Source organism: Ammospiza nelsoni, chromosome 6 (genome assembly GCF_027579445.1).
Source record: "Ammospiza nelsoni isolate bAmmNel1 chromosome 6, bAmmNel1.pri, whole genome shotgun sequence".
NCBI lineage: Eukaryota > Metazoa > Chordata > Aves > Passeriformes > Passerellidae > Ammospiza > Ammospiza nelsoni.
Genome location: NC_080638.1, coordinates 40,526,895 through 40,542,452, shown reverse-complemented (window position 1 = coordinate 40,542,452; position 15,558 = coordinate 40,526,895). Strand labels below are relative to the sequence as shown.

The 15,558-nt window shown below is 38.2% G+C and overlaps 1 protein-coding gene across 1 annotated transcript in view; it reads right to left on the bottom strand.

The window, feature by feature from the left end:
• MIPOL1 (mirror-image polydactyly 1) overlaps positions 1–15,558 on the bottom strand; it is a 182,898-nt gene that overhangs the window by 126,478 nt on the left and 40,862 nt on the right. Inside the window, exons 5-7 of the mRNA XM_059474474.1 lie at positions 6,547–6,733; positions 4,113–4,248; positions 3,066–3,171 (exon numbers count right to left, since the gene is read on the bottom strand). Of these exons, the coding sequence (XP_059330457.1) occupies positions 3,066–3,171; positions 4,113–4,248; positions 6,547–6,733 (429 nt within the window). The remainder of the gene's footprint in view (positions 1–3,065; positions 3,172–4,112; positions 4,249–6,546; positions 6,734–15,558) is intronic.

Genomic DNA, 15,558 nt, shown 5'->3' with positions numbered 1-15,558 from the left:
TATATCCCCTGCATAATTCTTCCATTAGGAAAAAATGAAGTCGCTTACTTACTACATCCATCCAAAGTGAGATCTGATCTTTCAGCTCGGTTTTTGAAGACTTACTCCCTTGCAATGCCTCCATCTTGATTTTCAGTCTGTCCTCAGAAGATGTATGCTCCTTCCCCTTTCCACTCCCACAGGTGACACCCATTCCCTTTTCTGTTCAATATATGAAAGCTCTGCACACCCAAATTTCAGATCTGGCTATTCTTCCTGCTTCCTATGTGGCGTTCCCTTTTTTGCTTACGCTATCCTGGGGTCTGTTCTTTTATGATGTGTGCTTCCCCGGCTTTTCCAGATGTTGCCTCTACCTCTGTTCTTCTTCATGAGAGGGAGCAAAACTAACAGTAGCTTCTGACATTGGGTCAGAATGACACAAAATCCAACAGAAGAATAATGAATAAGCTACAGGAACCTGCGGTTACTATGTCCACCAGAAACAACAGTCTCTAATGACTAAAAGTCTGAAATCAAAACTTGAAATTCTCTAATTTTCTTTAGCCATAACTAGCTAACATAGAGATAGGGATCCAAGGAAGTTTTAAAATATGTTTTCAAGGCTAGCTAACAAAATTTAAAAATGAAAACATTCTGAAAATAAGTTATTTACTTCATACAGAATAATACTTTTCTTCCATCATGTCTTCTGCTTTAATTCTACTTTTTTTTCTTTTCTCATGAAGAATTGCACAAATTTACCCTTTTTTCTTTACTTTTTCTTTGAACAATTTAAAAATCACAAAATTACAATCTTTAGATTATTTGTTTCTGTAGACTGTTGTAGCTTCATTTCAAAATGCTCCTTTGTCTTCACTTTTCAATTCTTTCCATGAGGTAAAACCTATCAATTAGAGGGTTACCTTTCAAAACAGAATTCTAATATTCCTCAAAGTAGATAACACTTTTATGGTGTACCTTTCTTATGTTCTTTACAATATAATTTTGTGGAGTCACTTATCATAAAGTCAGTACTAAGTAATAATAAAAATGCAAACACCCATATTTACAAGCTTCACTATACCATGTGTTACACACTGCAGTAATTAAACATTAACTAGTAACCTGAAATTGCAGCAGCATGTGTTCTCCCTTTCTCAAAGAACTTAATGCAGGGGGATAAGTTTTTCCTTGAACACACCGTCTGCTCTTTATTAGGTTCTGCTTGTCCATTAGAACTATCCCCAAGGCTTTTATGAGAGAGACACACACAGGCTTCCACAAATCCAGTCTGGTTCACATAATTCCAGATTTTAAACCATTTATCCGAATTTGGTAACATTCTTAGAACTGTAAGACAGGAAGCAAAAAAGTGTGAAGCATTAACGATGCTTCCTTTTGGCAAACAGTTTAAGTAGTAAGGAGCCTCTTGCCCTCTCTCTTCAGCATTTAAAGGATTTTATACTTCCTGTACTCATAAAAGGAGAAAAAAAGGTTATTTTTTAAAGGTCATTGTTATTTCACTATGTAGCTGTCTTTAAAATTTGGTTTATTCTTCCTTTAAAAACAGAATAAGCATGTTAAATTATTATTTCCATATTCATGCCACTCTGTTTTGAAGAAAAAAATATGCTTAGGACATCAATAGAAAGTTTAAGCAGTAGTGTAGGAAAACAACAATTTCCTAACTAGTATTTCAACCATATCCATAAAAATGAAACTATCTGTGTTTTTGACACACCTTTCTTTCCAGGTTTTAATGAGCAATGAACACGTCTACCAAAGAGAACCATGAACAGAGGTAAAAACACTGGGCAAATATCCAGGAACAAACACAGAACTTCATATTCAAGCCAAACAATCTGCGTTACCTTTCGGCTGGTGGATATAACAATGACACACGCATAGTGCAGATTTTTCTTTTGTGTGAAAATAAAGCAAGCAGTTATGTGAAATTAAATAAGAGTAAAAATTATGCCTGTATTTAATTTTTTTCCTAAGATGTTGATTAGATTTGACTTTCCCTTCCCCCACCAAGAAAATCTAGGAACTCTCTTTTCCATCTATAATATTCACACTATACCATATTCTCAAAAGTTTGTTATTAAGTGGAATGTCAGCCATCTGTTTTTCAGCTAGAGAGTTTATTATCTGCTCCATTTTCCTGAAGACAGTTACTCCTCCCTTTAGTACAAATATTTTGGGAACAGCTATTAGTACTATTAATACTCTATGAAGTGTGTGTGACCTATGAGGAAACAATTTTACCAAGCTAACACTTTCTTTCTGAACAAATGATTCCATTAATTTATAAAAGCACTCCCATTAATGTCTTTTAAACATCTTCATGAAAACCTGAGATTATTTTTCATCTAAGGGTACACTGGATACACAGTCACTTTTCAATAATAAGAATGCCCAGCTTTATTACATTAGCAGTTTCCACAAGCACAGAATACAAACTGTCTCCATGCTTGTATGTCTATCTAAAGAACACCAACAAATATAGGCACATGCTCACTTTCAGATATAAACTTAAAAACCTTTCCTTCTGAGAATTCATATAAACTTCATTCACTGGATATATGGCATCATCTGACAAAAATTCATTTTAACTACCAAAAGAGCAGATTTTTCAAGAACAGCACAGGTCCCTGGTTGAGGTGAATGTGAGACTATCTCCAAACACGGAGAGGGGGTAGTATTGCTCTGAACCAGCTAAAACAATAAGTGGTATTTGAACTGCTGGTTGAAAGGTAGAGGCACTGGTAATCATTATTTCCCCTTGTTTGTTCAGGACCTTCCAACAAAACAAACAACCTTTTTGTGATTGGATTGACATGGTGTTAACAATGCATTTAATGCCCAAATCAGTATGAATACAGGTAAAGCTCCTACTAATACCAGTACCAGGATGTTAAAGCCATCTATTTTCTAAGCAACTCTAAACAGCCACACATAAAAAAAAAAAGTCAAATCTTCCCTCCTTTAGCAAATAAAGCTAACATTCACTAGGCCACGTCATATAGCAACCACGGGTACTGTATGAGCCATACAGCCATCTGTTAAACGCTTGCCTACTGTACCTGCAATCCTTTCTGCAATCTTGGCTTCTGTAGCTCTGTCTTGCAATTCTAAGTCCAGTTTCATTGTCTTCAGCTCCTTGTCCTTTTCAGCCAGCTTACCTTGAAGCTGAATTTAGCAAGTGGACAGTAAGATTCTTATCTGGTTGAAACTGTCAACAAGCAATTCAACCACAATAAAATTGCAAACAATGATTTCTCACCCCCAAAATACAAATACTAAGCGTTAAACCAGAAGTTCAATTGATTATATTTACATGTTTAAAGAACAAATGTTAAGAATATAATTTTTAACATCTGGGCTACCTTGCTCCGTGAGACAAGCAGCAATGCACATGCCATTGTTTTTATTTGTGATTCTCTTCCTCAGGTATCACCAGCTGTAGTCCTTCTTGCTGAGGAAGTTCAGAATTGCACAGAATATAATGTAGGTTGTTGCATTAATAGCCTGTTTCCTACCAAGATACAGACATCACAGTCTGAAAAGACTGGTGTAAATGCATATTTTTCATATTCTTCATCAGATGGAAGATTGGTATTCTTTCACATACCAAGGCTTTTCTTTTAAAGGGTATTTACTAAATCCGTTCTTGGACAGATATCTGAACTTGAATATTCAATGACACTTCATGGAACAACTAGAGACTGTTAGATTTGTTTAGGCACATGCAACCACAGCTAACACTTAAAGCAATGCAGTGTTCAAGGAAGATGGAATTTTCTCCCCTTCAATAAAGCTGAGCTATCAGGGCACATTAATTGGATTCTACCCATGAAATCCTGGTCTAGTCTTTGGTCTTCATTGGTTTTCATCCAGGGTACAAGAATCTATGTCATTGATCAAAAAAGTCAGAGAGTAGGTTGGAGGGTTTTTTTTTAATTCCAGAGAAATAGCTGTTAAGCAAATACTAAAAATCCAAAATTACAGGAAACTAGTGATTGGTGCACTAAAATAAATAACAAAACTAAATCAGGCACAGTTTAAAATGTATGTTTTGCAAGGCAATTATAAAAAAGCAAATATTCGTATCTTGAATATCTTAATTGTACCTTTTTATTTTTGGCCCTCAGAGTGTCCAATTCTTTTAAAAGGAATGCAGTTTCTGTTCTTCCACCTAAATCTTCAGCATCATTCCATAAGGATATAAATTCAGGGAGCATCCTGCTATCCTTTCTTTCTACACTGCTGCATTTTTGAAAGGGAAAAAAAAGAAATGAAAAATAATTAAAAAACCAGTTATTATTCCACCTCTCTGAAACAAAATGCAGAGAAATAAATTATCAAAACTTGTTAACAAACTTGTTAACCACTGCAAATGTATTAAATAGTCAGAAAAAATGGATGCCCTTCTGCCACTTCTTAAAGCTGCAATTCTGAAAAGAATCTGCAAATCTGGAATAGTAAACAAATATCCTACAGTACTAAGGCAAAAACCAGATGAATATAAATGGGCTATGAAGCCTATAAACAGCAAATGCTTAAGGAAAGCAAATACTAAAAACCATTGCTTAACACAGAGAAAAAAGTAATAAAACATTTGGGGATCAAAGTGATGCTCATGTCTAAGCAAACCAAATTTTTTTGTAGAATGATTCCACAAGAAGTGATATGAGAATATCCATTAAAAAATCTAGGAATTCGTCTTGAAGAAATCTGTAAAATGATGGTATAATTCTAAATATTATAACTGACAACAGGAATTCCATACTGTATGCCACCTGAAGTTTTAAAATAACTTACTAGCCATAGACAACTTAAACTAAGACAAGATTCAATGTCCAGAAAAATTCTCTCAAAGTAAGGCTCTCATAAAACTTCTTGAGTATCCATTGATACTCACAGATCATTCAGACCTTGTTTGTAACATGGCAGCAAAATTAGTAAATGAATGATTAGAAAGGAACTAGCAAATATTTTTAATATTTGCTTTAAGCATTTTCTGGTTATACATTTCATTGCTAATAACCGATAAGAAGTAGCCACAGAAAAGCTATACCCTCTGAACTCCTGCTGCCACTGTAGACATTACTTTATTTGTAATTCACATCCTAGAAATATAAAGAATGCTATCTATTGCTCCAAAGAGTCATTATCTTAGGCAGATAATTGTCTGTACTCAGCCACCCTTTTTTCACCTGCTTCCACTGCATTTATTTTCTCCTCCCTTCTCCTTTAAACTAAAAATGATAAATCACATTGACAGTACCAGGACCACCATCTAAAACACAAATCAACACTAACTTAACATTTCCTAGATTTTTCTGTATCAAGAAATATTAACATATATTCTAATTAAAATCTATTTGGGCAAAGATAGGTTTTGGCATATAGCTTTAGGATCCTACATATGACATACATGGAGCTGAGATGGTTCACCATGATGACTGCTGTGGGAGGTTAATCTTGGTGTTCCAGACAAGCCTGATCGTCAGAGGGACGGGCAGTGGTGAAAGGTAAAATGAACAATTTTTGGGTGACTCTGTGCTGGGCTGTACCTAAGCAGTCTGGATTATATTTGGCATTTAGTGCAGGATGCATTGCCCTTACAGCAAATCTCAGCTGCTAATGCAAAAAGGCAAAAAGGAAAAAGTGTTAAGAATTGGGTTTGGCCCAAACAGTCACCATTAGATCATAATGAAGATAGCAAAACTGGGTGTAGAATCTGCTAGACAGGTGAGGAATCAGTGTATTTTTCAAAAGTATGTAATAGGGCTTTGCAGTCTTGATCCCATTTTCAAAAACAACTCTGACACTCTCAGTTGAAAATTAGTATTCAGACTGCCTAAGTCACTCAAAACTGGTAGCATGTTCCCTAACCAGTAAGCTAGTTAAAGGTGTAACTAGCCAGCTACTTATACCTTTGTACATTGGGTCACATATAGAATGAGTGTACATATTTCTTAAGACTGCTATAAAGGGCCACTGCTCAGTAAAAACACTAGTGATAAGAAATGACCAAAATTAATGACACAATAAAATCTTCAGAGTCTATATTACACTTTTCAATCATATTAGCCGTCCTCAGATTCCTGTCACAGACTGCTACAAAATACTACAGCTTCTCATCTTCATTCTTCCAGCCTCATCTGGACTTCACCCTGCTTTATTCCTGCTTCCTACTCATCACATTTCAGGTGCTTGTTGTCTACAGCCACAGATACTACTAGGTTTTCAAGATTTGTTTTTTATTCTGTTCAATATGCACCTTCAAAATTGTCTGTAGAGATCACAATCATTGAAATACCCACAATGTGTGATATAAACCATTGCAGTGATCATGTGTTCTATGAGTGCTAAAGAATACAGAGGTGAAATGCTACATTCTACAAGGGAAGACGGGCAGATAGGGTGATTCTAAGTAAAAAGCTGACTTACTGATTGTCATGTGGGAAGCAAATTTCCCTATATTTACTCAAAAAATGTGTATATTGTCAATAATTTGAATCTAGAAAAATTATATAGAGGGATATTTCCTGGGTTTACCTTGATTCTTCAGAACCAGAATTACAGTCAGGTAGGACTCCTGCTCTTTGACTGCTTACTCGCAAATCTGAAAGTTTCGGTGCTTCGGTTTCTGCCTGGATAAAAAATCCTGTGTGTTTTTGAGAATTCTTATAAAACTGAAGTTCAGCACAAAAGTCTTCCTTTTTCTGATCCAAGGTGCATGTTTCTAGTTGGGAAGAGAAGCAAACACATTTTCTCATTTGGATAATGAAGCACAAATTGAGATTTTTCATTTGAAAATTGCTTGTTATAAGAATATAATATAGTACTAGAAAGGAACAAGTGATTTAGTTTCAGATTCCCAACTTCTTTGTCCCTTCACTAAGGAATGAGACCTGTTACCTACAGCATGGATGGATGTAGGTAGGAATTACAACCCATTTACTGGATTTTTCTCATGGAAACATGACAAATTCATCATCATTTCCTAAGCCCTCCTCCCCCTTAAATGACTTCTTAAAATAATGCTGACTGTAGAAAATTATTTACCTATCTCTTACAAAATTCAGCTCTACTATAGTGAGATATGATGAATTTCTGCTATAGAGAGGGAAATTTTTAGGTTATAACTAGACTCTTACTTATAGTGAGGTTTCTTTCAAACCCATTTTGGCTACAAAAGGAGTATCATCAAGCTGTAGTTAGTAAAAACAAATTTAAAGCACCATTATTCACTCCTGGAGAGTGTGAGGTACAGGCTCATACAACTAAAGAACTTGAAGAATGCAAAGCAGAAATTGTGCCAAAGGGAAAAATTATCTGATTAAAATGTTGAGTGTGATAGCTAGTTCTCTTAGCTTGGCTACTAGATATTTTTAGGACATATTTCTGATATCAAGGCATTTAAATGAAAGAAAGATCCACATACCACGAATGCTCTTTCATAAAGTAAGAACAAGTACCTTTTAATTATAGAATTATATTAAAAAATGAGAAGGAAGCAGCCTAAAACCACTGGAAATGGAAAAAAGGTGCATATATTTTTCATTCTTTCATTTAGATTAGTAGAGAACAAACAGTGGAGCTTTTGCTTATTTAATAAAGTTAGTGTTTCCAAACGTTTTGGATAAAATATAGGGCATATATTATTTGATCCACCTTATAACATCCTCCTCAAAAATAATAAGAAACTGTCTATACAGTTGAAATCAAGTAGAAATAGACCAAAATTACAAATCAATGACTATCATGAGGCCATCCTGCAGGTAAACACAGTTGTAAGCACAGTTTCCAAGTAAAAAATACTGAAAACTGTTTATCAAGTGTATTGCAACAGATTCCTCTTTCCTTAAATGAGGAAAGACACAAGATTTTAGGCAACAGCCCAAGGGCCCCAAGAGATGACTTGGGAATTGGCTGGAATCAGTTTAACAACTTCCAATATGGAGCTATGTGTTACCACCTCCAGGAAAAAGTTATGGGACCCACTGCTCATCTGTATTCTCTGCATCCACTTCAGTACAAACTTACTTGAATCCACTCTAACCAGTTCTGTAAACTGCAACCACTGATCTTTACACTAGATTAAACAACAATCAACAGAGTATCATCATCTTTGTCTTTTGATAAGTACAAAACTACTTTCAGTACTGTGACTGAAATATGTTCCTCATAACATTTCACACCTAGTCCAGAAAGAACACAAGACACAGCCACCTGGATTCTTCAAAACAAGTGTATGCTGTTTCCACTGGATTGAAATCCTGCAGGTTTTTGAGCAGATTTCCTCTGAAGTGCTGCTACATCTGAAAACCAGTAAGTACTACCTGAAAACTAACCTAGTCTGAGTTTCCATACTTGAAAAGCATTTTATAGGGAGTTGTGTTTCCCATTTGATTTATATTATAAAGAACTTCCTATGAAATATCCTGTTCACTTCTCCTGTTTCAGATGCAGTGTCGGTATAAATGCAGTTGCAAATTATGCTCCAGGGGAGGTGCAATGCTTCACATGCCATGACAACTTTTTCTCCTCCTCTCTAGGGCATCCACTTATTCTCTAAGCTATATTTTTATATGTGAAGTGCCTCAAGCAAAGTATGTCACACTCTATGGAAGAATTCAAGCACAATGTATATCTGTTGAAATAACCAGTGACAGTATTGCCAGGAAACTTTGCTCTTTGTTTAGCATCATGGTACTCTACTTTGGCCCTATGAAAGTTGGAGAAGAAAAATCTCACTTCAGAGAGCTAAGAACTTTAGATGATGTTTTAGGCTGCTTCTCTTCCCTTAGCATGAGAGGAAGTTTTTATTCTTTTCACAGTTCCTGTTTTGTTAATTTGCTCCTTTCATTCCAGCATTTAAGAAGAGACCACAGAAGAGTGACTGAAGTTGGCAGAGACCACTGGAAATCACCTTGCTGGCACCTCAATCATTTGTAACAGGAAGTTGTCCCCAGCCACTTCTAGATCACCTGAGCCCTGCTGCTGTCCTTTCAGCAGATCATTAACATCACTGTAGTATCCCATGGGAACCTGGACCTTTGAACATGAGAGTTCTTCCAATTCTCTGAAGAAGGCCTCATCTACTTACTCAGCCCTCCTCCATGCCCCCTCCCTGTTAGGAGAAGGATCAAGGCAAACACCACCTGGGTTCCCACACCCTGATCATCAAGCCTGGAGCCATACAGTCACATGCAACACTTCCCAGGCCACCCCCACAGTATCACTAATGCCTACAGGGAAGAGCAGCAGGGAGTAAGAGGGTCAGACGAGCATCAGCAGGCTTTCTGTAACATTCTGAATACGAGCTGTAAACAAGAAAAAAAGGTCTCTAGACGACAGGTCAGTTCACAAGGCAGATTTTTATTTTTAAGACCAGAAGTGAACATGACTGCATGATGAGGTAAATATCTGCATTAGCAGTTGTACTTCTGCTAAATCCTTAGGCCATGTCAAGATCCGTGTTTTTAACTGTAAACTACTGCAGCTAAAGAAAATAAAAGAGAATTTAGAATAGTACTAAAAGTGTGTTAGTATTTATAAATGCTAATGCTGCTTCTTTAGACAACATACATCTGCAGGACGCCTTTTCATCCAGATTCAATTTCCTCAAGCACATGTATAAGACTAAATAGCATCACAGACAGGAAGGCTGTAAGTGGCATTCATGGAAATATAAGGTGAAATACAGAGGATCTGTTCTTTCTCCAGTGGCTTTTAAGAGAGAAGATGATGGCAGCCTCTTCCACCCAAAACTGAAAGCACTCTGCCCAAGGGCATTAAGGTGAGAGGTTTTTATTCATTTAATAAAGCTGTAATGTTTTTTTTAATCAGCATGCAAAAATTGTCAGTAGAATGCTTTGGGGAAGACATTTTGAACACTGTCAGATCAATCGACATAGGATTCAATTTATTTTTAAAACCACTTTATTCTTCATATAGCCCATGACCCTCACATCAAATAATTTAGGCTTTGGTACGTGGTAGCTTGTCTTGTTGCTAAACCAAGTGGCAATTTTAATACATGCACTTCAGTGCTTTTTTCCTCATGCCTCCTGCAAATCGCATCGTGCACTAATTACCAATGCTGCAGAAACACACTGGGGAGTAAGTAGCATTTGCAATAATCAGGCTGCACAGGAAACATCAGAGAAAGGGTAAAACAGCCCTGCAAGCTTTGGAAAAAATTATGTAGATTTCATTAAGTGGTACCACCACTGCTGATTCTGGTTCTTGGGTATACTAAACAAATTTTTTTCCATATAAAATGGTACAAGTTCAGTAGCCCAGATTAATATTTCACTATAGGGAGAAACTGAACAGCTGATCTTCTGTATGTATTTATCTTGAATGAATAGCTTGTTCACATTGCGGGAAAGAAAAGCAAATGTTAAGAAGAAGGAATATGAAGACACCAGAATTAAATCTGGGAATTGATTGTGAGGGACGTAAGGGGAAGATAATGCTGTCATGGCTGGAAACAGTAAAGGCAGAACAGAATTCAATGTTGTTAAGCTAGGAGTGGTTGAAAAGTCAAGTAAAAACATTAAACACATCATACTGTGCAGACACCCACTATTCTCACAGCTTCTTCTGAGAAGCAGGGGATAAGCACCGAGATCAGGGAAAGCACAGCATTAGAGAATCCCACACCAACAGCGATAAATCACAGAAGGTGCGGATTCAACTGGAAGACTGAAGAGGCAACAGCATCCCTTGTTACACCACTCAGTACATTCAGCTGTCCCATCATCCAGCAGAAACTGAGTGGACACCCCCTTCCCTCTGTCTTTCAGCACCCTACTAAAATGCACTGATCACCTCAGAGGTTTGCAGGGAATCTCCACAGGATAAGAGTAAAGGGAAAAAAACCAAAACCCAACGGAACATGCACACAGACTATGGATCTGGTTGCAGATAAGTCTGGGGACACTAGAAGCTCCAGGTGCAGCAAATCAGCTTCAAGTGTAATAGGACTTACAGCTTGCTACCTGTAGCTTATTAGTATCTGTTTTAAGCTGGTCTGTGACATGTACATAGTATGTTCTCATCTGTCTGCAAAAGACTGCATGAGTGAACCAACCCCTAGCAGGATGGCAGTAAGAGGCATAATAGGAAAAAGCAAAAGCAGAAAGGAAGAGAATGAGCCATAGACCCCCTGGTAGCAGGAGCAAAGATGACTGCAAATTCAGTAGCTACGACACTGTGACACTTTCAGATTAAATACATTTGAAAATATGTAGAACAAAACATTGTGCTGCATTTGAGGCAGTCAACCTCAATTAATAAAAGCCTCCAGAATTCCTCCTGTTAATCATAGAATCATAGAATGTTTTGGGTTGGACGAGACCCTAGAGATCATCTAGTTCCAATTTCGCTGCCCTAAGCAGGGAGGCCACCCATGAGACCATGTTGGCCAGGGCCCCATGCAGCCTGGCCTTGAAAACTTCCTAGGACAGGGCACTCATAAATTCTCTAGACAACCTGTTGCAGTGCCTCATCACTCTGGTAAAGAATGTCTCCAAAAATCTTACCTAAATCTGTCCTCTTTTAATTTGACACTCTTTCCCCTTGTCCTATCGTCTACCTGTGTAAGAAATTGCTCTCTCTCTTTTTTTATAAGTCACCTTCAAATACTGGAAGGTCTCAGTGACATCTTCCCAGAGACTTCTCTTCTCAAGGCTGAAAAACCCCAGCTTTCTCAGCCTGTCTCTCCTCACAGGACTTGTTCTCCAGCCTTCTGATCATCTTCCTGGCCAAGTCTGGATTTGCTGCAACAGGCCCACACTTCTGTGCTGGGGTTCCCAGACTGGATGCAGTACTTCACATGGGGTCTCACAGGGGCAGAGTGGAAAGGTGCAATAATTTTCCTCAACTTGCTGGCCAGACTTCTTTTGATGCAGTCCAGGATGCTGTTGGCTGTCTGGGCTGCAATCACATATTTTTTTCTTCTCAAAAACACAACTTCAATGTCTGTGAGGGTTTTTTTTTTGTTTGTATAATATCAAACATTTTGAATTTCAAAGACGAGGGAATATTCACTATCCAACAAAACTATCCATGCAAAGAGCCACCCTGGCCCTACACAAAACTAACCTGTTTCCAATGGAATAATAGGACACATTTCCTATGGTTTAAAAGAACTTGATTTTGCCCCACTACAAATCACACCTCTACAACACTTGTTGCAATAGCTATTACTTTAGAACTTCACCTTCATTTCCACCTGACTAACTGCTACTCTTTATCGTTGGCTTTCAAATTATCTAATATTTTTCCTACAATAATAAGACTAAAAATGTAGCCTGACGGCCACTAAATTTTCAAGCCATGCAAATGAAATTAGTACTATGGCCGAATATTCCTTTTTGAGCTGAAAATGATGAGTCAACGATTTTGTCAAAAGACAAACATTCATTCACTAAGCTATTTAACTACTGGAACTTCTACCAAACAGAATGACTGTGAAAGACTTAGACTGTTCCACAGTTTGCCCTTTACTGAATGATTAAAAGGCATAAATCCTGAAAATGAGTAGGAACTGAAATTCAAGGCTTTTGTAGGCATAAATATGCAAAGAAAGAAAATGAGTCTGGTGGAAGAAATCTGATCCTATTGTCTGACATTAATGATAAGAGATCGTTTAGATCTTATGCATTTTCAGAATGCCTGTATTTTCCTTTTTCATTCATATTTGAGCTAATACAGATGCAATATACATGCATATGTCAAAGGTGCTCATTACTTTTGACTAATTTCCTTGCTGGTTTATCTTTCCCATGACCTACAAAAAAATTCAGAGTTAATCCTAAAAAAGGTGTTGTACCTAATTTTCAAGAAAGTAATTCCTATTTCAGGAAACAATTACAAAAGGTCAGTAATAAAAGGTCCATAATACATGCTTTCTCCAAAACAAGCAACATGAAAAAGTGAAGCTTTATTGTCTTCGGACTTACTACAGATTTACTTATGTTAGCAATTATTTAGGCCTCTTCAGTGCAATGCAGTATACTGAGACCAAGAGTAACTAAGGACAAATGACTGTCCCTTCATAATGCAGTTTCCTGATGTTTAAAGAAAACAGCAAGCTTCTAGTTATTTAGTATTCAAGATTATTCAGTAGGACTCTAAGATCTCACTAAATCACTTCTGTAGCATGGAAGAATGGCAGTCATAGGAAACTGATAACAAGCAAAGACTGAGCTCAGAGTAGATTCGTAAAACAAAGCTAATTCCTTTTATTTCTCTGTGCTCTGCCCAGCCAAAGTACTATGTAAAAAGCCAAAGTACCTGCCAAATCCTTGGCAATAGCAAAGAGGAAATCACAACATAGACGCATTGTCCATTCAGTGCCCCAACTATACATGACCATGGGCTCTGCAGAGAGCATCATGGGTCAGCTCATAAGGATGGGGACTATCAAATTACATTTAAGTAACTCTTACTCATAAAGGTCCTGGATTTATCTCTGAGATAGTGTATCTCCTCTCACTTTAAGACACACAAGACAGATATTCATTGAAATAAGACTTGGAAAGAACATTTTTATACAAACTCTTAGAGATGTTTTTTAGGAGATGTGTAAGTGCTGTGATAGTAATTTTAAAGCCATTGGGACTAAGGCACAGAGTGAAGAAGTAACTGCATTGAGGTCATTGAGCAAGCTATGTATCCTGGTTGCAGCCGGGACAAGCTTTATTTTTGCAGTAGACAGGAGGGTGCACGGCCAGCACACAGAATTTACTCTATACCAACTCACACCATTGCCAGGGGCAGGGGAAAGGAACTCTTCCAGGGAGAAGAGGTTCCTTCTGGGCATGAAAACGTGGCAGCGGGAGGGAGCTGTCAGGTATTGCCTATTTAAGGGGGAAGGGATGGTTGGGGGACTGGGGGTGTGGTTTCTGTGTGAATCGTTTCTTTTCTTATTCCCTCTGTCATTAGTATTGTTGCTGTTACTGCTCAGTTTCTTATCTCATTGCTGTACCCAGTAAATTGCTCTTATCTCAACCCATGATCTTTGCTTTTCCGGCCTCACATTGGAGGGTGGAGAGGGAGTGGCACATGGTTTTAATGGAAGAATTAATTGGAGAATACCGTTCCTAAACCAAGACAGCTGTAATTGGAGCCCAGTGTGAGGCATGGTTGAGATTCAACAGATCTGCCCAGAGCAGGTTAGAAACAAATTTGATCAAAGTATTTGTTGTATTAGGTCCAGAGGCAATGCTCACAATGTTGCCTGGGCTGTTCAAATGGGTATTATTATATATAACCATGTATATATTCCCATAGATGCTCCTCACTAGGATCTTTTTCAGAGCAGGGAGAGGGATCAGGATCCCTTTGTTGCTGTACTGTGGGATATCAGCTTATGACAAGACAACATCAAGGACAATGAAAGTAATTTGGGATGTGTACTCAGTGTTTCTCTCCTATCCTTCCTCAGGTACTGCCTCTGGGGGCCCATTAATAATGATACCCAGTCTGTGGGAAGAACAGGGGGGATGACTTTCCCCAGCTTTTCACCCCCTTTTCCTCCTTCAGACCTGTTAAAACAACTTTTGACAACTTTTAATTTCTGCTGGATGTTAAGGAAAGCATATTTTTTTTGCTAAGTCTGCCACTTCTCCTCAGTGCAGTCTACACCATATTTAGAGTCAGGCCAGAGATTTCTTGGGAGGTCATTCAGAGATCTGCCCTGAGGGTGGATGGTCACAAGTGGCATAGAATATGGGAGAGAATGGGCCTATTTTTGGGAAAATTCTCTGCTCCAATGGTTTGGCAGTTCACCCCTGAACCAATACAAGACCCTGTTTAAAGTGACAGAATGCTGCACTGTGAGGAAAATGCTGTGGCAACTCCAGAGAGGAGCAATTTATTGCAGAGTGCTGGGCCCTGGCTACTCTTTACTGGACACAGCTCAGTACTAGAGAACACCCTCCAGGGGAGGAGTAGAAAAGCAGACCTACAGGCACCATGGCCTCATTGCAGCTGAACCAGGGGAACAACTGTGCCAGAAGAAGAAATTCAAGACAAAATCAGTTTTCTTAGTGAGGAATAAAGAGGAAACAGGGTCCACAGAACAGAAGAAAGAGGCAGGGCCAGAGATAACCACCTGATCCCTATTACCTCAGGAGAGGGTATTTTGAGGACCCAAAAGAGCATCATTGGGTTTTTGGGATAGCTGCTGTGGAGATAGAAGAAATTAGACAGCTGAATACCTTTCCTGGTGTCTCAGAAGACCCTGTTCTTTGAGTGTCGGCAGGCCTAAGTAGGCTTGAATAGGAAACCCCATTTGCCCAGGGATTTTGGAAATCATCACTAACAGGCCTGAAGGCAAAAATTTTGGATTATCAGGTGGAAAATGTCTGGATCCCAGCAATGACAGGGTTAATTTTTGTAGTAGCCAGGAAGGGACATGGCCAGGACACAGACATTATTCTATACCACCTCACCTCATGAGGACTCTTTTCTGGGAAGATGGGGTGCCATCTGGTCCACAAAATGTGTTGGAGGGAGCCATCCAGTACTGACCATTATTGGGGCAAAAGG